At 36.7% G+C, this 27,584-nt stretch overlaps 1 protein-coding gene across 1 annotated transcript in view; it reads left to right on the forward strand.

Annotated features, from left to right (window-relative positions):
* Positions 1–27,584, forward strand: part of LOC118749185 (peroxidasin-like) — a 203,754-nt gene that overhangs the window by 78,706 nt on the left and 97,464 nt on the right. The window contains exon 3 of the mRNA XM_036483962.1: positions 7,158–7,229. Coding sequence (XP_036339855.1) covers positions 7,158–7,229 — 72 coding nt within the window. The remainder of the gene's footprint in view (positions 1–7,157; positions 7,230–27,584) is intronic.

A 27,584-nucleotide genomic window follows, 5' to 3' on the forward strand; every position in this document is an offset into this window, starting at 1 on the left:
GTTATAGCCGCTTTTGTGGGTAAAGGACTGAGACACGCTAGAATGTATTTAATAGATTTAAATTGAATTTGCTCTTGTTACCGTCAAATGACATGCTAAATAGTACAAAGGTACATTATTACCTGCTCCTGATATTATTTTGTGTTACTTACCGGAATAAGTGAAAGTGGATTTTGTGAAATTGGACCCTTCGAACATTGTGTTATTAATACTATGACAGAGAACACGCAGTATACGTCGCATAAATATGCGGATATTCACCTAATTTACGGTGAAGCTTGCTGTAATGCCAGAGCTGCTCAAAGACTCTATGCAGAGCGATACCCCAATCGTCGACACCCGGGTCGTGAAGTATTCGCCCGGACCCATAGAGAAATATATGAAGGTAAGTGATTTTTACACCTTTCTTGTGTGCTTGCTTGTTAACTATCATTTTTTACTTTTTTAAGGTCGCATACCTGGAAGGCGTGGCTGCGGAACAGGACGTCCTGCAACGGTAGATGTTGAAGCTGTGTTAGAGGAAGTGGAACTAGGTCCATCGACTTCAGTGAGAATGATGGAAAGACGGACGGGAATACCAAAAACTACAGTTCACAAAGCTTTAAAAGACCATCGGTTTCATCCCTACCACATTCAACGTGTTCAGGCTCTACAGGAAAGAGATTACATGTCGAGGGTTAGATTTTGCCGTGAAATGTTGCGAATGCATGCATCAGACCCCAACTTTTTTAATAAAATAATTTGGAGCGATGAATCATCATGCAAACGTGATGGTTATTTTAATTTTCATAACCTTCACAGTTGGTAGATAGACAATCCTCACGAAATGAGAGAAGATCGTTCGCAGTACCGGTACAAAATAAATTTATGGTGCGGTATTTTTAATTGTCAGATATTGGGACCTGTGGAACTGCCGCCAACGCTCAACTCTCACAGTTATTTAGAGTTCCTTCAGGAACGGCTTCCAACTCTTTTGGAAGATGTACCCTTAAACCTGCGGCGAAGACTATGGCTGCAAAATGACGGGTGCCCTGCTCACTACGGGCGTGAAGTAAGAGCTCATTTAGACGAAACTTATCCTCGCCGATGGATTGGACGATACGGCCCAATCACGTAGCCCGCTCGATCGCCAGACCTGAATCCATTAGATTTTTTCTACTGGGGCTGTCTTAAGGACAAAATTTATTCAAAAATAATTCAAAACGAAGAGCATTTGCGGGAACAAATAAATGGAGCTGCTGCTGAGATAGCCCAATTGAGTTTAAGATCTCTAAAAGCGTCTTTTCTTAAAAGGTGCCGAGCTTGTATTAGAGTAGAAGGTCGCCAATTTGAGCATATTTTATCAATAAATGAATAAATTTTTCTTCAAACAACTCATGTATATCTTATTTCACGTGAACCCATCCTTCACACAAAATATTGATAGATATAGCCCTTGTTATAGACTCTAGTCCGAATTCCGGTAAGTAACACAAAATAATATCAGGAGCAGGTAATAATGTACCTTTGTACTATTTAGCATGTCATTTGACGGTAACAAGAGCAAATTCAATTTAAATCTATTAAATACATTCTAGCGTGTCTCAGTCCTTTACCCACAAAAGCGGCTATAACCTTTTTTTTCTATTCGAAAGAGTAAGTGTGGCACATTTCTGAAATCTTTATGAAATAAGCAATTTTTTTATGTAATGTAAAGTTATAGCTCAGTACATTTTTTTTTCACCCGAGATAGTCAAAGTTGGGGAAGAGAATATCAAAAAGTTAAAAATCCAGAAATAGTCCTAATTTTATGATGGTTCCTTAATATATTTTAACTACATTGCATTTGGGTATGGAGGGGCAACTATCTGGAAGTATTTTACATAAAAAATTTACTAAGTATTGCCCGGTTTGTAGTTGCAGTTAAAGAAAACACATGAAAAGGCACGATTTTTTTTAAATTCGAAAAAAATAAAATATTTCAAAAACGGTGACACTTTTACCTGAAAATTTTTTGTTTATCAGGGAGCATTTTCGTTACGTGTCGGCATTGCACATAAGTATACCTTTGAAGAGTTTCAATTCGATCGAATTGAGGCATGTTTAAACTCTCGTCCCATCTCTCCTACTTCAACAGATGTAGCAGAGTGCGCGGCTTTTACTCCTGACCACTTTCTTACGGGTGGCCCTATTATCGTTCCAGCAGAACCTTCAATTGAAGCTAATCCAATCTCAATTATTAATCGATGGCAAAAAATGAAAGCCCTTAGTCAGCAAATTTCACTGCGTTGGAAAGAAGAATACCTAAAGGAACTCCACAAATGGTACAAATGGACGTTTCCTCAATGAGATATCGTTATTGGCGATTTAGCAGTGATTCGCTATGAAAATTTACCTCCACATGAGTGGCGTTTAGGTAGAATAGTAGCCGACATCTCTACCCAAAAGGGTGTAATAACCCGCTCTATAATCAAGTTAGTCGCCCTTCTAAACTAAGCTAAGCATTCCACATTCTTGTAAATTACAGTTGTTTCTCAATCATTATGGAGTTGATTTCATCCTCACCGTCATTGTCATCACCACGATCACCATCACCACCAGCTGCGCCACAACCACCTAAAAGCATAAGGAGCAAACACGGCAAATGCCACTTGTGCAATAGAGCACACCCATTACGCTTTTGCAAACGTTTTCTGTCCTTTAACTTTAAACGGCGGATGAGGGATGTCTTACTACATAAATACTGCGCCCGATAGGGATAAATCGATACCATCAAGGTATTACTCAAATCAGTACTTGTACTTGTATCAAGCAAGGTATCGATACCTACTCAGTATCGGAAAGGTAACGAGTACTTGTACATAGACTAGGACAACATAGACTAGCAACAAGAATTAACAAGGCGAACAGTGCGTAGGCAACTGGCTGAGTCAGTGGGATCGTCGGTTCGAAGCCTACTGAAAGAAGTCTCATCAGGAAATGTGGTGATTTCCGAAATAGCTATCACTTCTACCATTTTTTCAAATTATTGTTGCTTTTCCACAATAAGTTTTCATTAAAAAACGGCCTCAAGCTCAATAAAAATTGTTGAATATAATTTTTAACCGACTTCAAAAAAAGGGCACGTTATAAATTCGTCGGAATATTTTTGATGTGTATACATCTTTGGTTTCGGTAGGGGTAAAATTTGGGAAGATGTAACGCATATTCCAGCAGAAAATTTCGAAGGGCTTTAGTTTTGGCGACACAACCTTGGCTAAATTCGCCTTGAGGTTGTGTTGCCGGAGCAGCTGAGATTTTCGCCTCGGTTATTCTTATGTCAAAATGATGTGTTTGTTGTAATACATACTGTATACTTTTGCTACCACGTTATAAGAATTCGCCTATAACTTTTATGTACATACATACATATGTTCAAATGAATGGCAAAAAACGGTCTGGCAATGCGTGGTATTGTTGATCAACTTAATACTTTAATTAAACATACTTGTTATTAAAATTTCACTTTAAAAATACCACTGTGTCCCATTGTGGTAGAAATATGTCATTTTAAAGCTTGAATTATAGAAATCGACCCAGTACATCGGCTGTTTTGCTCTCACGTTTTTTTGGGTTTTAATTTTATATATAGTATAGATATATATGTATGTACGTAAAACGAAAGACTCGGAGCGGAAACTCAGTCTTTCCGCCCGACCACATCAGGGGATCGTAAACTTGGGCTTTGCGACCCAAGTTTATGCAGGCAAATACTACACCGTGGATCGGAATCTCGGCCTTTCCGATCACGTTCTAATGAATAAAAGCGCTGCAGAGCGGAATCCAGGCCTTTCCGCCCGCAGCCGATACATCAGCAATAAATTTTATCAAAAAAGGCATTATGGCAGACTAGAGACTCGACCTCGCCAGCTACCTATGTCCTTATACTACTTAAAATAAGTGCAATGAAATGTTTTGACCACGTCCTTTTCCAACTAACCTTTCTATTTCAGTACAAAGGAAGCCGAGACGTTTACAAGAGAATCGGAACATAACAATAAAAATATATTCAAGAATATCATTTACTAGCTTTATCCCACGGGTTTCAACCCACGTCTTTATACAAACATGAAAAATACTTTATGTAAAGATATTATACTCTCTGCTCTAATTTTATAGCTTGGGTGTTATGGAATGAAATGCAAAAATAATTTTTTGGCACTGCAGGTGTTTTTAGTTAGGTTAAAATATCTCCAATAAATTATATGATAGAAGAAATAGTATCTAATTTCTTACGAATAATAATTCTAATATGATTTCACAGCATTTTTTTAGTACTTCAAAATATCTATTAACATAAATGCATTTTCCAATACAATTATGATACATTTTATTTTCGATAAAGTTTCGGGTTTTACTTGAAAGCATATTGTTTATTGTCATTGCAAAAGCTAAGCGAACTGGCAACTGAGGTCTTTTAAATTCGAAAGGCATATCAAAAGGAATTAAAGGAGTCATGTGACTTGTGGTTCCGAAGTTATGGCTGATAACAAATTCCACGCCTATATTATAAACCTTACTATAAGCACCTACCATTGATATGTTTGTATACCAAATTTCAATTTTATGTGGCTTATGGTTCCTAAGTTATGGCTGATTAAAAATTCTACGACTATGAGATATGCCACGCCACCTCCTGCAAAGTCATTTATATATACCTTACTATAAGCATCTACCATAGATTTGTCTGCATTTCAAATTCATGTAACTTATAGTTCCGAAGTTATAGCTGATTAAAATCTTGCAGGCCTATGGGAGGTCCCACGCCCCCTCGCAAAATCGACACCATATTTGCAAACAAAACCATGCCTATAACCTTCTCGGGGTAAAAACAAATAAGTGTGCAAAGTTTCGTGCGATTCCGTGCAGTGGTTCAAAAGTTATAAGGTAATAAACAAACAGACATTCACATTTATATATATACATTAGCGCACACAAGGGGTGGGTTTTGGGGTTCAAACCCCCCCTAAAGCTAATAACCTCAAATACAAACTGTATCTTAAAGCTAAGAATCCAGCTCTCAAGGAAATCATAAGAAATATTTATTATAATTTCTGTTGCTTGATAAAAGCGCTTTGCTTTTGCTGTAAATTTTCATGAGAAAATAAATATACGACCATTTTTTTCTTGAGAGCTGCAAACTGCTTGAAGAAATTTTGGTAGAAGAAAATTTCCTTTCCATTTCTTATCCGTCGTTTTATATCAATTTTTCGTTTTTCTTAAGAGTTCAGATAATTTTTTCGGTATTCGAAATATTAAAAAAATCTGGCAATCGTGAAAAATCACCATCTCTATCGAAAACCAGAAACCAGAAATCGAAAAAATTAACATAAAAGTGTAAAAATTTCTTGGAATCAATAAATTTATTTTTACTGACTCTTTTTTAAAATTTTTTATTAGGTACTTTTGAAAGTTGAGCTCATCTTGAGTTTATAGAAATTTTTATTAAACAATTAGTTTTTAAGGAAAGAACACAACCGACTTCAATTCTCGTATACAAATTTAGGTGTACCGTTAATTTCTTCATGATCCAATCATCGGATCGAAACCAAATTACGGGACGACCCTTGAGGTGTCATCTTTCCAATAAAAAAAAGAATTATTGAAATCGGTTCATGTGGTCCAAAGTTATGTATTCCGACGAACTGATAACCTCCCCTTTTTTTGAAGTCGGTTAAAAATGTTTGAGTTCTGTTAATCTTATGTAAATAAAGTGCAGTTTATGAATTTTAAACCGTTTATTTATTTATTACATACTGTACATAAAACTTGCATAAATGTATTTCAAAGAGCGTATTATCTGAAGCGAATTTTCAGTATATTCCGGTGATATATCTTCAGAAATATAAAACCCCTCTAAAATATATTCCTGGGTGCGCCCCTGTATATATATAAGATATATTTTTCAAATATATGTTAATGTAGGTGTGGTGGTTGAACGGCTCGACAGATGTTGCTTATAGCAAGAGGCCGGCATGATTAGGCCACTAGTCTAAACCAAATTTAAAAGAAGGTGAACCACCCTAACGCGTAAGTGCACATACTTACACAAATATGTACACGCAAACGAATATGCGAAAAATATCTTGATATGGAACCCTACAAGAAAAGGACTTTTTTTCTGACCTCTTCACTAACACACTAAAATATACACCAATATACAGAAAAACATTTGTAAAAATAACCTTCGGAAATACAATAAGTAGAAAAGAGACCTTTTAGCACTGCTGGTAAAATCGCCATGTGAGAAAGGGACGCATAGTCACATGTACACAAAAGAACCGGTCAGATTTTTCATATTACCTACGAATTCCTGATGAGGAAATTGCAGCGTTATTGCATCAGCTTTGACCGTCAGGTGACCGGTCATTTGCCTGTAAGATTTCTTGTAGGGAAGGAACCGCTTTACACTGTCAAGGAAAAAAATTGCCAAAACTCAATGCAATTCTTAGCAACTTCAATCTTGCATCATATCTTTGAAAATCATATCTTTGAAATTACAAAGTCCTTCAAAATAAATCCTGCGGTCAGAGAGAGATAAAAACGCCTCTTTAAATAAAAAAGTAGGATTCAAACCCATTTATTTATTATTTATTTCATGGTAGGAGAGCTTTTCAAACAATATAGAAGCAATTTTTTCGATTCAAGCTGTTGAAAAGTAATGAATATCTAAATCCCGGGACTAATACCGGGATCCCGGGATTGTGACAACGCCGTCTCGAAAATCCCGGGATCGGAAAAAGCCGGAAAATTAACATCTCTAATTGATACGTTTTTAAAGTCAGCCACACTAGGCGCAACCGAATGTGCAGGTTATGCTTATGTATGTACATATGTATGTTGGTAATTACTTACTTTTACAAAAGCTAATATAAATAATCATTTAAAAAAAGTAGCGACAGTACGAATATCCTTCGAAAAAATATGACGTACTATTGGATCATATTTAACAAGCGTTATAGAAATTATTGATTATATATTGTCATATAACTCATTTAAAAAATTTTTATTTTTTTTTTAATTTTACTGTCTTTAAGTAGCAAAATGCACTAGCCTTACGTTTATTTATATGTACAATTTCTTATTTTAATACTCGATACACGTATTTTACTATTATTTTATTTTAATTGTAATTGCAGATACTTGGAAAATAATCGCATTAAGGAAATTCGCAAAGGCACGTTCAGAAATTTATTGCTTCTCAGCCACATGTAAGTTAAAAAAAAAACATTGTAAATACAACCAGATAAAGTGCAATAATACCACTGTAGTTAATGTCAACTGACATAAATGACCTACCTTTTGTAAGCGAATTAATGTCAGCGTCATTAGCAGACAAGCCAAAAGTGAGTTAATGTCAGGAGAAATGTGGAAATATTGTCATTGACATTAGTTCACTTCGGAGAGAAAATTTCGTCAAACAAATATTTTTTAAGATCCTGATATTAATATATAATTCAAGGTGAATTAATATCAGAAATTTCAAAAATCATGCAGGATTTACGGTAAGGTTAAACATCGTTATCGACGCGATCGACTCCATAACATATAATAGGGAGTCGATAACGATATTCAACATGTAGTTGATGTTAAACAGACATTGATTAACCGGCACCGGCCCTTAACTTACTTACATGTAGATACATCTAGAAATATTGTCGCGAATGCTGCGACAACGCGAAGAGAACAACAAGAAAATGGCAGAATGTTCGACGAAAGACGTGGAATATACGACATCGAGAAAAGTCAAGTGGAAGAATGCTGTGGACAGCGAGAGAATGAGAGAATGTGCGATAGATGGCAGAAACATCTAGAGCGGTCATGAGTGCGAAGCTGCATACAAAGTTGAGTTGCGAGTCAGCAAGCTGCAAGTTCAGTTGTAAAACAGAGATCGATTGTGTTAGCAAGTTTTGTAATTGTCTTAAGAAGTATTGTAAATTGTCGTTATTACATTAGCGAATGTTGTAAAGTATTTGTTGTACAATAAAGTTAATTGTACTGTAATTTGGCCATTTTGAGCGTTTATTTAACAATCCGTTAATATGAACCGAAATGATTTTGGGAAATCCATCGATGGTCAAGCAATTGATCAAGCATTCAAGGATAATTGTAACAAGTGGTGTCAGGATTGGGATTGTTAAATAAATCCCCTAGGAGAAAGTTATGAAAATGACAAAAATTCAAGATATAAAGATCGAGGAACTCAAACAGGAGAAGCGAAATTTAACAACCTCCGGAAGAAAAGTGGAGTTACTATCAGTGTTGCCGCGACGTCATGAAAAAATGTATCATAAAAAACAAACAAATGGATCAAATAAATGTATAAACATTTTTTTTTTAAGTATCAAAGTATCAAGTTGAAAAAAACTGTTAAAAAATGCTATTTGGTTTCATACAACTTCTTTTTATTATTCTCAATAACCAAAGAATTATGTAATGCTCATTCATAAACATGCATATGCAAGCACATGAAGAAAAATATCTTACATATCAGCCGTTCAGTGCATACATCGATTAACTCAACTTTTTGAAAAATCTTAAATTCAAGTGTCAAAGGACTTGGTATAGTCATAAATTATTACGTTTATAATAACTTTATCTAACATACAATAGTACATAATATTTATAACAACATTATTTATTTGGTTTTATAATATAAATGGAATTTGAAAAAGTAATGTACATTGTTTGATCGCATCTCCCAACTTTTTGTTGATGGAGTTAATCAGTTTGTGCACTGAACGGCTCATATAATGACAATCTATCAAAATAGAGATATTGTTTTTAATATTTTATAAAGACGAACAAAAATATTATGTACAGATTTCACAGAAGCTACACAATGAATGCAAATATATGTACTTAAAACTATTTACTGTCGATCATTTACGTTAATTATCAAATTATGTGATACATTCCACGTTAAACTCGTTGGAAATTATGTAAAAAATCTGAAACTACCTTCAGTGTCTTCTTTATTTTGACTATAAATATGCCGTTATATTCTCAACAGTTTGTAATCAAAATCTATTTCTCTTTTATATTGGAAAATATACGCTCTGCAGCCGCAAGTAAATTAAATTAAAAATGAATGCCGTCAGCTTATTTGACCCCAAAACGTTTAAACATTTTCGAACAAAATTTTAAAAGCTGCCACTGCATACATATGTATGTATATATTTTCTCTTTGTCGTGTATCAAAATTTGTACTACGCGGAAAATTTAAGTATCTCGCGAAATGAGCGAAAAATTAAAGTATCTTCCGAAAATTTCCACAAACACGTATCACTTTTGAAGTAAATGGATCAAAACGGCAACACTGGTTACTATCACAGCTGCAGAAGGCATCGACGTGGACAAATACAACTTGCAGGGTAAGCCCTAGGATACATCTGCAAAGGACGAAGAAAAGGTAAATACTCTTTGTTTATCGAAGGATATGCTGCAGTTGTCCACGAAGTTTGAAGAACAGCAAAAGGCTTCTGGTTCATCAACAGATATGGACATGAACACTAAGCCGTATCACGACATATGAAAGAAAAAAGGCTAGCGTGTGTCAGTCTTGTTTAAACACTTAGGGCCGTTTTCTCATCCAACCTTTAGTTTACCGGCCACTTTATCGTCTCGATATACGAGTTTTCGTTTTCTCATCAGCGCATTAATTTCTCGAATCGATAAACTGTTGCTCACCCGATGCAACCTTTAAAATTTGTACCCAACTTTAAATTTTGGTTTGGTTTTGGTTCATGAGTCAGATATATTAGATATTTCAACCAAGGTTTTGGTTTTTGCTAGCAGTTGCTCTTGCTCTATATTTGCTTATGTTGCATTGCCAACCTTTGAAATTTTATGACGAATGTAGTGAAGTTTCACTCTCGGAAATGTAGTGAAGTTTCACTCTACGGAATAACAAATTTATTTTTACAGGTAAGATAAGACAACGAAAACACTTTAAAGTGAGGAACAATTTATCTGCCCTGTTAGTAACGGCAACTTTACTGCTTACATTAGAAAACGGCCCTCAGTCGGGTGAAAATTTTGGGTGTGAAAAAATTTTTTTAGGCAGCCGCTAAAAACCGTTATCCGCGTTTTTTGCTATAACTTTCTTATTTAAGGGTTATAATTTATTAAATTATAATCCTGAGCGATTCCTTTTCGCTGACATAAAAACTTAATGAATCGAATAGCAATTCAGAAAGTTATAGCAAAAAACGCGATTTAGCGGCTTTTAGCGGGTGCATAAAAAAATGTTTACACTCAAAATTTTTTCTCGACATAAGTAGTCAAATAAAACTGACACACGCTAAACTTTTTTTCGTGATACGCCTTAATGAAAAAGTTATTGGCTGCCATGTCACTGATGATGCAAACACAGAAATGTAAGAAATGTATTACCAAAATTCCCTAAAATGGACCAAAATTATCATGAAAATAAATTTTAAATATCAATAGTTTAGTTTATTTGGGTTATCCAGCTCAGTATCACGATCAATTCTCACGGAAACGCTCTGGATCATGCTGATTGGAGTTGGCAGCACTAATTTTATACTACTGGCACAAGAAAGACGAAATTATAAAAATGAAATCAATAAATGGGGAAAAGTACATTTAAACCATATAAGATTCACTTAAATAAATATTTGGCGTAAAGGAAATTTATTTGAAGCAAGTTAAAAGAAGCAACGGCAGAATATATGTTTGTGTATACATTCATTTCTCAGTGCTGGCAAACCGTACTGCCATATTTTCAGTGACACAAACCAAAAAGAGGGGATCATAAATTGAACCAGATCTCTATCAGAATCATATCATTGTTGTTGCATTTGCGTGCAAATTTTTTATCCGGATCCCGATCATTGCCCACGGAAACACTGAAAATGTATCAATCTTCAATAAAAGTTCTAATTCTTAAATTTAAATGGCAGTTTGAGTTCTTAATTGATCTTGTTGACAGTTTTAATTAGTATTTTTTGGGTTTCATATAAAATACAGAGTGAAAATAAAGCTTTTATACTCGGTAACAGTTTACTCTGGATGAAATTCTTAGCCCAGTCACACGCCCGACAGCTTCAAAATCAAAAAGGAAAAGGAACGACAGTATTAGCCTGTTCCCGCACTCCAGGATTTAGTGAGAAATTGTTCGCAAAATATATGATAAATTAGTGAAGAGAAACGACTTCGGACTAAATCCTGGAGTACGGGAACAGCCGATTGTCGGTAGCTAACAGTTATGCCATATGCAGATTAAAGGTGGTATGTTCAGTGAAAGAAAAAACTTAATGTGTTGCCAGAAAATCATAAAAGTTTTAAGATGGAAAAAGTTACCCACAACTTGTTTGTGGATTAAAATGTATCACAATTTATACTAAGGTTAAAATAAAAGTATATTTTAAAAATTCGATAAAAAACGTATCATTTTGAATCATTTGTACCAAAACGGCAACACTGCTGGAAGTACAGAGGTCGCAGTTATCGTCAGAGGTGTCAGCGCAGGTGTAAATGCACGTGTCAGAGAAGGTGTCATCGGAGCTGAATGAAAAGATCACACAACTTCAAGAAGATTGTATCAGAGCCACCACGCTACTCAAGTATAGGCGGGATAAAATGGATGGAGAAACAGGATAAGATCGAAAAGAGACAGGATTAAGTCGATGAAAAAGTGGGGGAGCTGGAAGGACGTCTCTGTGATCTGCAGTTGAATCGTCCAGCTACTTCGACGAACGCTCCCAAGGTAAAACCTACGTCTTTAGACGGCACAATTCATTTCCAGGTCTTTAAGCTCCAGTTCGAGAAAACGGCTACAGCAAACAAGTGGAGCATAGAGGATAAATCTGCTGCACCATTTGTAGCTGTGAAAGGACCTGCAGCGGAAATCTTGCAAACTGTTCCCGAGTGTGAAAGAGACAACTCTGATGCGTTGATTTACCAGATGGAACTGCAGAATCGCTACCAAACTGCCGGCGAGATTCTACAGGAATTCGGTTCAGAGATTTAGAGGTTGGCTCATTTAGCAATTAGACACGCGTATGGAGAACACCTCGAAAGGGTAAAAATCTGGAGGTTCATCAGCGGAATGCGCGACATGTATACCAAACGAGAGACGTATGCGAATCCAAAGCCAACTCTATCTGAAACTGTCTCGTATGACAGACACGTAATACGGAGGCGCTCTTAAGTAGACCAGCCTACAAAGCCCATCGAGTGGAAGTGGAAACGCCGGACGTGATGAACAGGATACTGAAAATAATTAAGTAAATCGCAGAGAAGAATAGTCCCGTTGCCACCAAGAAAAAAGGATGCTAGAAAATGCTTTAGTTGCGTGCTGGCTCCAGTAGTTGAAGGCCCCATAATCACATTCCATCATTCGACCTGATTTGGCCACCTATTATGTGAAGCCACTACCTGGAGCAAAGTTTCGGACTGCAACTGGTGAGCGCACTCAAATGTTAGGAGAAGTACCATGCGAGGTAATAATCGGGGGTGTGGCCTCGTAAAACAAGTTTATAGTGGCAGCCATTGTGGATGAATTCATCATCGGCGTGGACTTCTTACTTGACCAAGGCATGAAGATTGACCTTCAGGGAATGGTTCTGATATATCGCGACAGGAAAATGCCACTTAGGGTTGGTTACGATAACCCGTACTGGAGCATACGGTTATTGTTATCTAAGAGTAGGTCTTCAGGCCCATTGCACCGTGATTGATCCATTGTGCCCAATAGACTTGTATTAACCAGCTGCGAAATCTGTATTGGGTGGATATCGCTGAACATATAGTCGTTTAAGAATCTGGCTCTGCGGTGAGCTCATCGGCGTAGCCAGAATGAAATTTAGGGCGGGGCTCGACCCTATTAAGCTGGCATTTCAGGGTACTATTTTGTGTATATGTAATGAAAATTTGAAGTTAGGGGGGGGCTCGAGCACCCCCCTGCCCCTACCTGGCTACGCCCATGGGTGAGCTAGTGTTGGCCGTGGTAATGAGGTGTTCCATTGATTCCTCTTCTTCACCACAGAACCTGCAGATGTCTGTACTACAGAGGCCAAGCATATGCATATATTTGTTGCACATATAGTGGCCGGTTAGTACTCCACTGTGTGGAGTCCACACAGTGTTTTTAGGGTTTTCCTACTTTGCATGAGCACCGATTGAGCTCTCTTTTCGCTTTCCCAATACTTGTTGAGGCTCCTCTTGATATCATTGTTTTTGAATCCAAGGAATGGGCTGATTAAGGAGGCCCTATCTTGGGCGGCTAGGTTATTGAGTGCTCTATGGCACTATATAAGGATTCTTGATGAGAAGGAGTAGCTACATATCTAGAGCTTTGAGTTGGTTTGGTTGTCCGAAAATATAGTGATTTTTAATCTGGCATATTGCCTGTTTATTAAGACCTAGGCGGTCTCCAGTATGGTAGTTAGTTCCGCCTGCAATATCGTGGCGTCTTTACTTAAGAGGAAATATGTACGGAAACGCCGTCCCACAACCCCCGCACCCACACTATAAGATGTTTTTGAACTATCGATATACCATTTTTGGGAATCATCGTGCAGCCACGTTGGGTTTCTGCTCCATTCTTCTCGAGTGGGAAACGTGATCTTGTACCTCTTGGTAAAGCAGAGAATCGGATCAATTTGGTCTGAGAACAGAGTTTTGGCCATGGTTGCCTCCTTTCCCTTCAGTATTTCTAGGTGTCCAACAAAGTCGCCTTGTTTAAATTTATTTTTCGAAGTCGTTGTCGTTGAATCTTGCACAGTTTTTAATGGTTGTTGTTTGAATGGTCTTTTTCCACCAAACGAGTGCTCCAACACTATGACCATCTGAGTATATAACAAGAAGGTCATTTTAGGATTTAGCCCCCATTTGTTCCCCACGAGCCGTTTTATGGTAAACAACGATTTCGTTGCTTTGCTGATAAAAGAGTTGAGAAGTGACAACAAGGTGAGTTTCCTATTCAAGGTTATGCCTAGATAATGAGGATTTGCACTAGTTCATTCACCAGTATAGACCACAATAGGGGAGATAACTCCCTCCTATCCTCAACCTTTTGCTGCAGTGATACTGAGTTCTTCCGTTCCTAGGTTCGCCTTGATTGTCCTCTAGGTAAGCATATTGGCGATCCAATTGACTATTTTGGGATTTGCACCTCTACTGGATAGTGCCATTTCCACAGATTTGAAGCTAGCATTGTCAAAGGCACCCTTAATGTCCATGAATGAACAGAGGGTAATACACTTCGATCTAAAAGCTTTTTCTATTACACCTACAATACTTTTTTCTTTGTATAAGGTGTATTTCTTTATATATCTTTCTTTTGAAACTAACAACAAGTTTTCAAATCTTACAAACTACCATTGAATTAGAAATTTCTGCGGCAACGCTTAGGCATTTTTTATTTTTGCCATATATACTATTTATTGCAGTTGTTGCTGCTGTCGGAATGGACAAGATTCCAAGCAGCAGGATCGCTGAACATCGTGCTGGGCAGGCGGTCTGAAAGAACGAGTTCCAGATTTGTTTTCCAATTTTGTTTTCTATATGTTTTTTCCAGGTAAGTCTCCTATCTAGTGTCATCCCAAGGTACTTGACACTATCCTTTTGTGGTATAGCCGAGCTGTTTATTTTCAGTGGTGGACAACTTTCTTTCTTCAAAGTAAATGTTTTCTGCACACACTTGCTCTCGTTAACCTTTATCCTCCAAGAAACTATCCATAGCTAGGGATGCAAACGATGCATCGATGTTTTGAAACATCGATAATATCGGTTCAATTTTCGATGTTTCCCATCGAGGTTTTCAATTTACTAACATCGCGCAATTGACGATACATCGATGGAAGTTTTACCGATGTTTTAAACATCGAATTTAAGGAGACTCTCCGACTTTCTTTCGGTATGTTTGACTGACCTTAAATTTATTATTCATTCAGAATTTTTTTGTTATTTATGGCCTTATAACAGTTATATACAACAATTTTATTGAGCTTGAGGCCGTTTCTTATGAAAAATGTTATTGAAAATCAACAATAATTTACAAAAGGTAGAAGCTATAGCTGCTATTTCGGAGATCATCACATCTCCTCAGTGACCGCGGTTGAAGAAGTCTGATTAGTAGATGTGATGACCTCCCAAATAGCAGCTATAACTTCTTTCCTTTGTAAGTTATTGTTGCTTTTCCACAAAATTTTTCATAAAAGACGGCCCCAAGCTCAATAAAATTGTTGGATTAATTCTGAATGCTAATAAACTAGCCGTTAAAACAGAACTAAACATCCCTTAGAATTTCAACAAGATCAGGCCTAGGATCTCTAGGCTCGAATGAACCTACTATGGTATGCATTTTGATTCTAATAACAGAAAGGGTATAGAAAGGATAATAAAATACAGAAAAATACATTCATAATTATTAAAGTATTCAATATTGCTTTAAATTTAATTAGAAATTACCAAATTGCAAAACATCGGAAACAATCGATATATCGATGTTGCTCTGGCGATGTATTTTAGCCTCGATGTTCTTTTCTCCGATGCATCGAAACATTGATGTATCGATGTTACTGCTCAAAATTGGCATCCCTATCCATAGCTCTAACTTTTTCAAATATTCTTGCAGCTTGTAAGAAGCCTCTTTAGGGTCTGAAATATTGCTTAGGATAGCTGTGTGATCAGCAAACGTTGAAATGGTTTGAGTTCCATCAGTTGGCAAATCACGAGTGTATATTACGTACAATATGGATCCTAGAACACTGCCTTGAGTGACACCTGCATACGTAGGGTGACTTTCTGTTCTAAAGGAATTCTGCCTGACTCTGAAGTAGAGAGCTTTCCAGAAATTGCAGGGAGTGAAACCTTTAATTTATATATATCGCCATCATACCAGACTTTGTCAAAAGCTGGAGAGATGGCCATAAATACACCGGTGCAATATTGCTTCCCTTCGAATGCTTTTCTAATACAAGAAACAATTCTATGAACTCGTTCTACAGTGCCATGTTATTCACGAAAACCCAACTGATGTGGTGGTATTATTTGGTTTCTTGTTAGTGAAGGTTGTATTTTTTCCAATAGAAGTTTTTCAAATATTTTGGAAAATACAGAAAACTAGCTAATGGGTCGATATGAATTTACTACCGTAGGATCTTTGCCAGGCTTTGGCACCATAATTATTTCCGAAAGTTTCCATAAGTGGCGCAAGTGCCCCAACTTAAGCATGTTATTAAAAATATGTAACAAAAAACGTACGACAGTGAGTGGAAGCTCTTTTATCATTTCACCTGTAATCCTATCGGAACCAGGCGCTTTGTTCTTCTAAATGTCATGAAAAATGGTGTTAATTAAATATTTGTTTCTAAACCGAAGCGGATTTAAGGCTACTGAGGGTATTGAAATATTTGAAGGATGAGCGCCTTCATTGGGTCTAAAGCCTTGCGAAAGATGACAGGCGAAAGCATTTGCTTTATCCTAATCATTCCTCGTCCAGCTTCCGTTTTGAGCACGTTGTGGTGCTTCAGTGATCGCCAAAGGGAGTAGTCAGTCTGTTTCAAAGCAGACCAGGACTGAAGGATCGACTGCGTAATTCTTTCTTTTTCCGCCTGCAACAAAATACGTAGTTCCTTTGTACACTCATTCAGATCCTGTTTAAGCTTAGGGGAGCGAATTCTTTGCCATTCTCTTCTTAATTTGCGCTTTTTACTTATTCAGTTAAGAATAGGGACACGATATCGAACAAAAAGTATCGATATGGTACTCATTTAAAGTATCGCTTTAAACATATCGGGTAACCATTAATATCGGAATAAAAATACTCAATATTCCAAATATCGATACCAAAATCCAAAAAAATTATATGAATATAGGTCTCGTATATAGGCCGCTGTGGTGTAATGATTCGAAGTGCTCAAAACTTGAAAATTAAAAACAGCTTCCCATTAAAACCAAGGTGTATTAAACAAGGTGTGATTGACAACTCAGGTATGCTCTCTTTTAAGGTACTATTGTGCCAAAAAATATAAACAATCGATTCAAAATTCATACACAATTTTACCAATTTGGCTTTATAGGATGGTTCTTCTGAGAGCAATGTCAAATTCAATCACACTTTGTTGAATACATTTTGATTAAAACAAAATCGCCGTTCAAAGTCGGCATAAAACTGTAGGGACCCCTTTTGTGCCACAACATTAATAGCCCGAACACAATGAAAACGACGAGCTATGGACCATAGCTGTCAAATTATTTTAACACGTACTCTTATGTAGGTAATTATTTTGGCGCCGACCGGGCTACGCGGCGACTGTGGTTGTGGCCAGATTAGATCTATTTCTATTTTTCCAGCGACAGATAAGGTTTTTCCTCTTCTTTTATGTCAAACTCGTACAAATTCCTGATGTCGCCGACGCATTCAAAAAAATCATGTCGCCATCGCCAAAGCGTTTAGACAATGAAGATAACAAATTGGAAGCTGTGGCCCGTAGCTCGTCGTTTTTAATGCGCTCAGAACTTAAGACGCACTTGACAAATCGGAGGAGAATCTCGGTCAAACACTAACATATTGTGTAACAACACGTAGAGATTGAAGTGTTGTCTTAAAACACCGAGGCCGCGGGTTCAAATTCCACCACATGCAATCCTAACAATATTACACATTTCTGCTCTTAAAAGCCCAATTTATATCGGGCAGAATTGTTAATAACGTTATCCTTGTAATGTGAGTTTATGACATTCGATGCGATACTAGGGTTCTGGTACTCGATTCCAAAAAATATCGTTTTAAAACTATCGAGTAGAAAATATCGGTATCGAATGCCAAAAGTATCGATATGGTATCGTATCGTATCGAAATTCGTGTCCATAGTTAAGAATCTTGGGGGTGTGCAGGCCAGGACAGTAAGAACTACGATGTTTAATACAAGAAGCTGATGTTGAAATTTCTGCAGACTTAACTATTATATCATTTGAGGGTCAATGTGCAAACTGGCATAATTTTTATATTTTAACCAGCTTGTATGCTTATATGTAAGATTTTTTTGTCTTTCTTCATAATTAATAAACATTGATAATGTTATGAGACAGGGAGGATGATCTGAAGAGAGATCAAATAATGATTCTGTATCAACTTGGTGTCGCGTAATACACTTTGTTGCACCAAAGTCAATAAGATCGGGTATTTTTTGGGAGTCAGATGGCCGATACGTTTCCTGACCAGTAGACAATACCTCATATCCTCTGTTCTGGATTACTTTATATAGATTTCTACCCTTTGGTGAAATCAATCTAGACCCCCAGCATGTATGTGTGGTATTGTAATCTCCTGCTACAATAAAATTACTGCCAAACTTTAGGAAAAAGTCATTAAATTGCTTTTCTGTTATGTTATGGGGGACGGGGGCAGTATATAGCAGATACAGTAAGGCCGCCCATGTGGTCAGCAATGTGTATTGTAGTATTATGAACTCATCACTTTGCTATTCTAATTCATAGTGCTTTATTCTGTTGCAAATGAGAATTGCTATTCCACCCCGGTTTTCCCCTTGTGGATGTTTAGTATCATAGAATTTGTACCCATTAATTTGAAAGTTATTAAGTTGCGTAAGGTGGGTTTCAGATACAAGCAAAACGTCTATATGAAAGCGCTATAGGAACATTTCTAGTTCGTTTTTATGCTAGGTTAGCCCGTTCGCAATACAAAAACAACTTTTGAGATTATTCATGGTTTACCTAAAATGGCTTGAAGTAATACATTTTGATTTTTTATCAAATCTTGAAACATGTTCTGCATTGCCATCATTTACTGCTGCACAACTTTCAAAAAGTTATTTATAGTAGCGTCTAGGTTACTACTATTCTGACCAGAAGGAGATTGTGTTGGAGGAGTATTTTTCAGAATTTGTGCATATGAAGTAAAATTATTTACTCTCGTTGGCGCAGGCATTGACTTAGTGATTTCTGGTACGGAGTTATTTCTAAAAGGAATATTTTTTGGAATAGTTTTCTTTTTCATTGAGAACTAAACTGGACAACCTATAGCAGTGTGATTTCCCCCGCAGTTACTGCACTTTTTGGGTTGCGGGTCCACTTTTGGTTTCGCATATTCTTTAGAAGTGTGTAAATCCCCACAGATAACGCAGACACCAGTTGTGCGACGTGTGGGCCTCTACGCTTATGAGGTTCTTCTACGGAGATTTTACGGTGTAGAAGATATCGCAATTTATATACTTGATGCATTTTCCGTTTCATCAGGTTATCAAAGTCAGGTTCTAGCTCTATTTGGAACATTGGCTGAGGGATGTTTTCTCTATTTTTGATGTTGAAAATATTGCACACCTTAACTTCGACAATTTTTATGCAATTGCATTCGGTGAGGTACCGGTTTATTCGAAAATAGATGTTCTTTGAGGTAAATACTACATGTTTGGCAACTTTCATAAACATTTTTGAAAGCAGCGATGGTCAAAGTTGAAAAAATTAAGAAAAACAGGGGCTTATTAAAATTTAGCCGATGAAAACTGCCAACAAGCTACATCTAAGAATACCTTTTTATGCATCATTTTAAAGGTGTATAAATCCTCTTTTCAAAACATGTTTTAAAATCGGATGAAAAATAGTCAAGCTGTTAATAGATAAGTGCATCAAGTACGAACATAACGGGTGTTTAAAAAAAATGGAGGGTTCAGGAAATATACGGAACCTATTTTCATGTTGTGCTCGACCATAGCTACAACCTACACTAGGTTTTGTTTCGGATTGTTTCTTTACTTTTTTGCAGCGCCGTGTTATTTATGCCAACATACAATAAAATAAAAGCAGCTCTGGCCCCACCGCGCTAACCGAATAGAGGAACAAGCACCAAGTACGGTGAAATAAATCATGCCGTAACAGAAGCTGACCAAAGGCATTCTGATGAGCGACGAAATACTTACTTTTCGTTCGTTTGCCCCTCAAACAATGTATACAGATCGCGATAATTTCCCACAAACATCCTGCATGCATTACACCTTGTCATAAAGGTCTGTAAATTCCCTTACAAAACATGTTCGGATTTTAAAATCGGATGAAAATTAGTCAAGCTGTTAATAGATAAGTGCATCTAGTACGAACATAACGGTTGTTTAAAAAAAAGAGGGGTTCAGGACCTATACGGAATCTATTTTCATGTTGTACTCGACCATAGCTACAACCTACACTAGGTTTTGTTTTGGGTATATTTCATGACTTTTTTTGTAGCACTGTGTAATTGCTTTTTCGCTACATCGCGAAAAAAATAGCTGGTTTGTTACAGGGGCGAACGCAGGTAGGGGTTTTGATTTTGAATTTTCAACTATTTGCAAATATCTGTAGATAAAGAACAAACCAAGGTGAATGAATACAAGGTTGGAAGCGTAAAAATAAATTAATCGGCCCTATTATGGTTGTCGACTTCGGCATCGATGTAATTTTTTCATCAAAAAATAGTCCTCGTAAGTCCAAATCCAGCTACGCTGACCACAGAATATCTGCGAGGAACACCTTTCCGGTAAAATACTGAGGTCAGCGTAACTAGAGTTGAACTTACGATGGCTATTTTTTTGATGAAAAAATTACATCGACGTCGAAGTCGACAACCATAATAGGGCCGAATAATTAAAAAATATTACAGTGACTTGAAATTCTGCTTTCAACCGGACTAAATATTTATGTTGATACATAGATAACTCATACGCCATGTCATATGAACGAAATACGTTTCCTCCTGCACGTCCGCACTCACGTAAATGAAATCCTTAAACTACTACATACATACTATACGCTATCTTTGGTTTGTATTTTAAGGTTTTCGAATATTTCGAAAGGGTAAAAATAATTGGGCTTAAATTGCATCTTTCAACATTTTTCATATTCAGTATCACTTAGAGTTTCAACGTGAACGCGGTGTTACTGATCCAAATTTTGAGATAAAATTAATTTTCCTATTCGGAAGAAAATGTGTATTTCCAATGTCCGTGAATCACTAAAACAAAAAGTGTTACGTTTCGAATGCATTCTCCAAAAATAACAAACTATTTTAAAGTTAATATCTCTGCCCCTCCAGCTGCCGAATTCGCACAAACTACAGTGACAGTCGAAAATTCACCTGGCGAGTGTCAAGTAGCGAAAAAATTAAAAAGCTCCGGCGCTGAGGACTTTAGTGTATCTGATTTCAGAGAAAAGTGCTGAACACATTGAAAACGACGAGCTACGGGCCACAGCTTCCAATTTGTTTTCTTCATTATCTAAACGCTTTGTCGATGGCGACATGAATTTTTCGAACGCGGTAGTGACACAATGTATTTGTATGAGTTTGACATAAAAGAAGAGGAACAACCTTATCTATCGCTGGAAAAATAGAAATAGATCTATCTGTCTGTAGCCATGTCGTCGCCAAAATAATTATCTACCTCAATATAACTAGTAATAAACCTTGGATGCATTTGACAACTGCCTTCCTCGGGGATGAATATGTCAGTAATGAAATTAATGGTACATACGCCTTCTAAGCACGCAGGGTTGCTTTTGAGAAACAACAAATGGTTAACATAAAATAGTTTTAAAAAGTAAAGTGTAAAACGAAATTCATTGAATAAATCCCCATAACATGGTATACATAAAAGACTCAGACGGTTTTCAGTTCTTTTTTGTTCTAATGTCATTGCGAAGACGTCTAATATTTGCATGGCTTTCAGTTCTAAAAGAATCAAAGTCAGTAAAGACAAATATTTTTTTGTAATTGCTGCATTTTAATTGCCCAATTTCTTTTGCACCAGAGCAACTGTCAAAAATTTCCATCAGTAAAATGTTACGAATTGGCGCAGCATAAATGTAAAATTTTCTCACCATAATGCAAAGTTTTTTCATGATGGAACATGTCTAATTGACACAGGCCCAAAATGAAAATGACTATCTGAACACTCGGAGCGCTGCCACTGAGGGCCTTTGTCAACTGATAGAAAAGAGAAAATTTTGAATGATCAAACAAAAATTTTTAGATTTCTCGTTGTGAATACGAGCGCCATAATTTTTACCTAGCTCGTGGGGCCTCGCAAAACTTTGAAAGCTTCTAAATATGTATACACATCAATTTGTTTGGCGGTAACAAAGAGTCAAAATCAAAATGGCGTCTTGAAAAGAATCAAAAAGCGTACGTTGGTGGTCAGTTATTAAGTAAATCAAATTTATTTGCGAATATTTGTTTATTCTATTTATTGAAAGGCAACCATGCTTAAGGAAAAGCTGAAGTTAATTATATTGATAATAGAACCTGGTAGCTCGCACGTTGCCTGAATCTTCAAGTTAGCTTTCCCACAAGCGTTTGTTTGGTTTTTCAACACCATTTATAATTTTATTTAATTAAAATCACGATTTGTCAAATGCTTAAATTTACTTATCTAATAATAATGCATCACACAACACTGAAATCTAAGAAAAAGTCTGAGGAAGGCCATTAAATAGCAGACCCAATGCCTTCCTCAGGGGTGAATATAGCTACAACAACAACGATTACTACATCAACAACCCAAAAATGTTTCTACTGTCTATACTGTGTTATCTACATAAACATACGTGGGAAAATATTTGACAGTTGTGGTCCGTAAATCGTATACAAACAAAAAAAACAAAAACCAATAACTTATTTGCTAAAAAATTTTTTATTATAGCTTAAAATTATTGTTACCAATATAGGTAAATATGTTGCACAAAAACACATAAACAGAAGTTCACGAAAGTTGATATAAAACTATTCGTCGATATAAATACTTAACTTGTTATTGCGCATGTTTATTTTACGAGGAGGAAGCATCGAACGCCTAACCCCGCCAGTGTAAGACTTTAACCTAAACTAAACTTCCTACCGCCATGTACCGTTCCTTCCCGGTACCACCGTTATGGATTTCGTCGGGATTATAACACTGTGTATCTGATAAGGCTATATATCTATTCTCTTCTTCTTCTTATTATTTAGCGCTGCAACCGCCAAAGCGATTTTGGCCAAGTTCAACAAAGCACGCCAGTCGTTTCTCTTCTGTGCCAACTGACGCCAATTGGAAATGCCAAGTGAAGCCAGAATACTTTCAGAGCTGGAGCGTCGGGGTCCATTCGAACGACATGGCCAAGCCAGCGGAGCCGCTGTATTTTAATTTGCTGCACTATGTCCATGTCGTTGTAAAACTCAAACAGCTCATCGTTCCATCGTCTCCGGTACTCGCAGTCGCCAACGCGTAAAGGCCCGTAAATCTTCCGCAAAATCTTTCTCTCGAATAGTCCAAGAGCCACCTCATCGGATGTTGTCCTTGTCTAAGCTTCTGCGCCATATACCAACACGGGCATGATGAGTGACTTATAGAGAGTGGTTTTCGTACGTCTAGAGAGGACTTTACTCCTGAATTTCCTACTCAGTCCAATGTAGTACTTGTTGGCAAGAGTGATTCTGCGTTGGAGATCCATGCTGATATTATTATCGGTGTTAATGCTGGTTCCATACTAAACGAAATTGTCCACTTTTTCGAAATTATAACTGTCAACAGTGACGTGGGTGCCAAGGCGCGAATGTGCTGATTGTTTGTTTGATGACGGGAGATACTTCGTCTTGTCCTCGTTTACCACCAGACCCATTCGCTTTGCTTCCTTGTCCAACTTGGAAAAGGCATAACAGACTTCGCGGTTTTTTTACCGATGATGTCAGTGTCGTCGGCATAAGCCAGAAATTTTATGCTCTTGTAGTAAATTGTTCCTGAGCGGTTCAGCTCTACAGCTCTTATTATCTTCTCCAACATCAGATTAAACAAGTCACATGAAAGGAGGTCGCCCTGTCTGAACCCCCGTTTGGCGGCAAACGGCTCGGAGAGGCCTTTACCAATTCTGAAGGAGCTGGTGGTATTGCTCAACGTCATTTTACAAAGCCGTAAGATTTTTGAGGGGATGCCAAATTCAGACATAGCGGCGTATAGGCTACTCCTTTTAGTGCTGTCGAAAGCGGCTTAAAAGTCGACAAATAGGTGGTAGCTCAGTTGACAGGCCATCAGCTCAAGCCGCTTTGTTAGTTTTCATCAGCATAATCGCTATTCGTACCTCGTCATAGTCAGGCGCTGGGATATTGACTCCATCGGCATCGACTGTAGACTCGGGCTCGTCTTCTTTACTTTTTTCAGTGCTTCTGCCATTCAAAAGGGTCGAAAAGTGTTCGCTCCATAATTTGAGTACGTTCTGGACATCGGTCACCAGGTCGCCATGGTTGTTCCTACGGGAGCCTTGAAACCTTCCGTAAGTCGCTCAACTCTCTGCAAAAAATGTCGGCTGTTTTTTCTGTCGGCCAGCATTTCAAGCAATTTTCTCTGCAGCTTCTTGACACTCCTCATCGTTCCAGTAATGAGCGGGAAATGTGGTTCCACTGCTCGTGTATGGTCAGTTTGTTGAAGGGTGCTCTCTCACAGCAGGTGTGAGAGTCGAGCGGCGAATTCATTGGCTGTCTGTTTTGATTGCAGCTTTTCGACGTTGAACTTTCTTTGCATTGTTGGGGGCTCTTTTTTTGCTGCACAGAGGTGGGTCGTATATTGGCTGCATCAATATAGTGGTGCGAGTCGATGTTTGGCCCTCGGAGTGTACGAATGTACATCGATCTTGAGACAACCATGAAGCTTGATGGATCTTTTTATGCTAGAACCCAGTACTACATACTGCCAAGTTTCGGGGCCCGGGAAGTCGTCAAGCGAAGTCAGTTGGAGACACCAAGGATCAAAATTAAATTACCACCGTTAAATCAATCACCAGAACGATTGCGGTCCTTGCTTTACGGCAACTAAACCGAATAAAGACAATTCTTGATAAATGCCTACAAATACAATTGTAACACTTCTAAGGTATTTCGTCTGAAATAAGTCTATGTACATTGGATTTTCGTCTACTAATAATACTCCCCCATTGTGAAATTGCCACAAATTGTACTATACAGATTCAAGGACGATTCACCATCGGACCAGATAATTGTTGCCACAAGAACTTCTGCACGGACATAACGCTTTCATTAGGTTACTTAAGACGACAATGGAGGATATGCCTTCTTAATTAATTTTGGGTGGGACGAAGTTCGCAAGGACTGCTAGTAATAACATAAAAACCGATTTTGTTTTTTTTTAACTCGTAACTTCAATTCCAGTTCTGTTTAGATACAAAAATGTAAAGCCAACGGTTTGTCTCTACGGCAAAGCATTGGTGTTATTGAAGAGATTAAAAATAATTAACTCAAATGGAGGATAACAAATATTTGAAAACAATTAAATTCAGTCTTGAAAAGAAATTAAGGATTCATATATTAGTGTAACATAATCTGCATTATCTTTAATAATAGTAAAAAAGTGACAACTAAATCGATGCATTAACACTACTTGAAATATGAAAATTTCGGATTCCGTCCAATCCTTGAAATAAACTGAATAAAAAACAAAACATTAAATTAAATTAGCTTTTTGGTTGTTTTTCGAGCATATTTGGAAGCATATTTACTAATGTTTTAATGTTTATATAAGCGCTTAAATCTGCTTTTTCCCTGCTTATTTCCTTCGGTCCTGCTCATCACACATCACTTTAACTGAAACACCACTTAGTACTTTTTCCGGAATACTGGTTAATCAAAGAAATGCAAAAAGTTCAAATTTTGTGTGCGTGGCATGCATAAACAAAGAAAGTTGTAGGTATTGAGGTAAAATTGTTTTGAAGTTGCACTTATAAAGGTTACAATGTTTTGTTTTAGAGGCTTGCATTAATCAAGGAATTGCACGTATTGAGGGTTGCGGTTACCGCGTACGTACTGTATATATTTTTCATCGGATAAACAGAAATTAAGTTACGAACAATTATACGGCTCAAACTACGAAAAACGCGTTTTTACAAGCTTTAATTTAACTTGGTTTGAGCCAAGTTGGCAGCCCTGTGTACGATGTGGATAATGTTGCATAATCGAGTGCCATGGGATGGTAAAGGTAAACGGAAAATAATTGTCTATAATTAACATACCGAAGTGGTCAAAAGCCTTAGGCGCAATTTCAGATGGCCTACTTAAGTAGAGATTGTTGATTAACTTTCACTATTCATTTTCAGATCATACATTTAATCTGAACTTAAATGGCCAATATTGGCTATTTAAATATGAGATATGCAACCCTGGGTTTGTACCGAATAACCAAGATTGATTGGTAGGTTGTTTAACCAATCCCACCAAAAAACAATCAGCTGTTCAGCACACAATGTAAACAAACAAGCAAATGAAACAACAATTTCAAGGAACAAGCATCTGTGCTGCCAATTGATTGGCATATTTAAATAAATTTGATCTGAAACCCAACGAAAACTAAATGGAATTTGAACAGCACTCCACAATTAAACTTAAGTGCCGTTTAAATATTCATTTGAAATTGGCCCTTAGGGCCCGTTTTTCAATGTCCGATTTACACAAATCGGAAGCTCCGGTTAAATACTGCTTTATCGATCACATGTTATATGCATGATGTCGAAATCTTCGATAATGATGGACTGGTGATAGCCATACATTGAACAACGGGCCCTTAACTTAGATGAAAATGCTTCAGTTTAAGATAGATTTTATATTTAAAGAACTTTTCTATTTAAAGCAACAAAATAAAATCTTTATAAGAGATATTTTCATTATGTAAATAAAAATAAAATATGTAATTTAAAAAAATATATATTTTTTAAAAACAAGATTTTATTTAACATGTACAATAAAGAAATAAAATAAAATAGTGTAACAAAAGTTGTTTTAGCAAAATATTTTTTAAACTGCACTAAATTGAATAAAATAAGTTAAGCTTTCGCCAAAGTTACTAGACGTCATTATGAACCAGAGATGCTCAACAAACTATATGAATCGATTTCGTTTTGTTGATGCGCAAAAATAACTTATCAGAATAACTTCGTTTCGATTCAGAGCTGAATTAACGAAACAAAACTCAATCGTTAACGTTGAAACGAAATAAGGGTATTCAGACTATACTCGTTAAGGTCTTAATTCGGTATTCGGTAACACCCACCATTGATTTGTTTTTTTAAATTAATGATGTCATAAAAAGAAAAAAATATATCATTACCAACTTAACGAGGTGACAAGTCTGATAATGTGGTAACACACGCGTTGAAATGTCAGCTGATTCCTTTCTGTCACTTATTTACTGGAATTTTCTCCCGCGAAAAGTGCATATAGATAGAATGATATAATTATTGATTTTCATTATTTAAAATTTTTTATTTAACAATAAACAAAAAGTGCAAATTTTTTTTTTTAAATTTAATTTCTCAAAAAGTGTATTTTTTTCTCTCAAACTTTTTTATCAGGAAAGAGACACTTTGAACTACAATCAACCCAAATCTCTAATAGCGAAGATTTTTTTTTCTGAGTCATGATTTTTTATAGAAAATATACGTTTTTGTGGTACATACTACAATATTCTTATATTGTTTAACTAAATGGAACATATGTATGTAATATATCAGCAAAAAGTACAGCCGTGATCATTTTTTGTGCATCAAATAGATATTAGAACACACTTTCC

Source organism: Rhagoletis pomonella, unplaced genomic scaffold (genome assembly GCF_013731165.1).
Source record: "Rhagoletis pomonella isolate Grant_MI unplaced genomic scaffold, Rhpom_1.0 Rhpom_scaffold_00014, whole genome shotgun sequence".
In the NCBI taxonomy this organism is placed as follows: Eukaryota; Metazoa; Arthropoda; class Insecta; order Diptera; family Tephritidae; genus Rhagoletis; species Rhagoletis pomonella.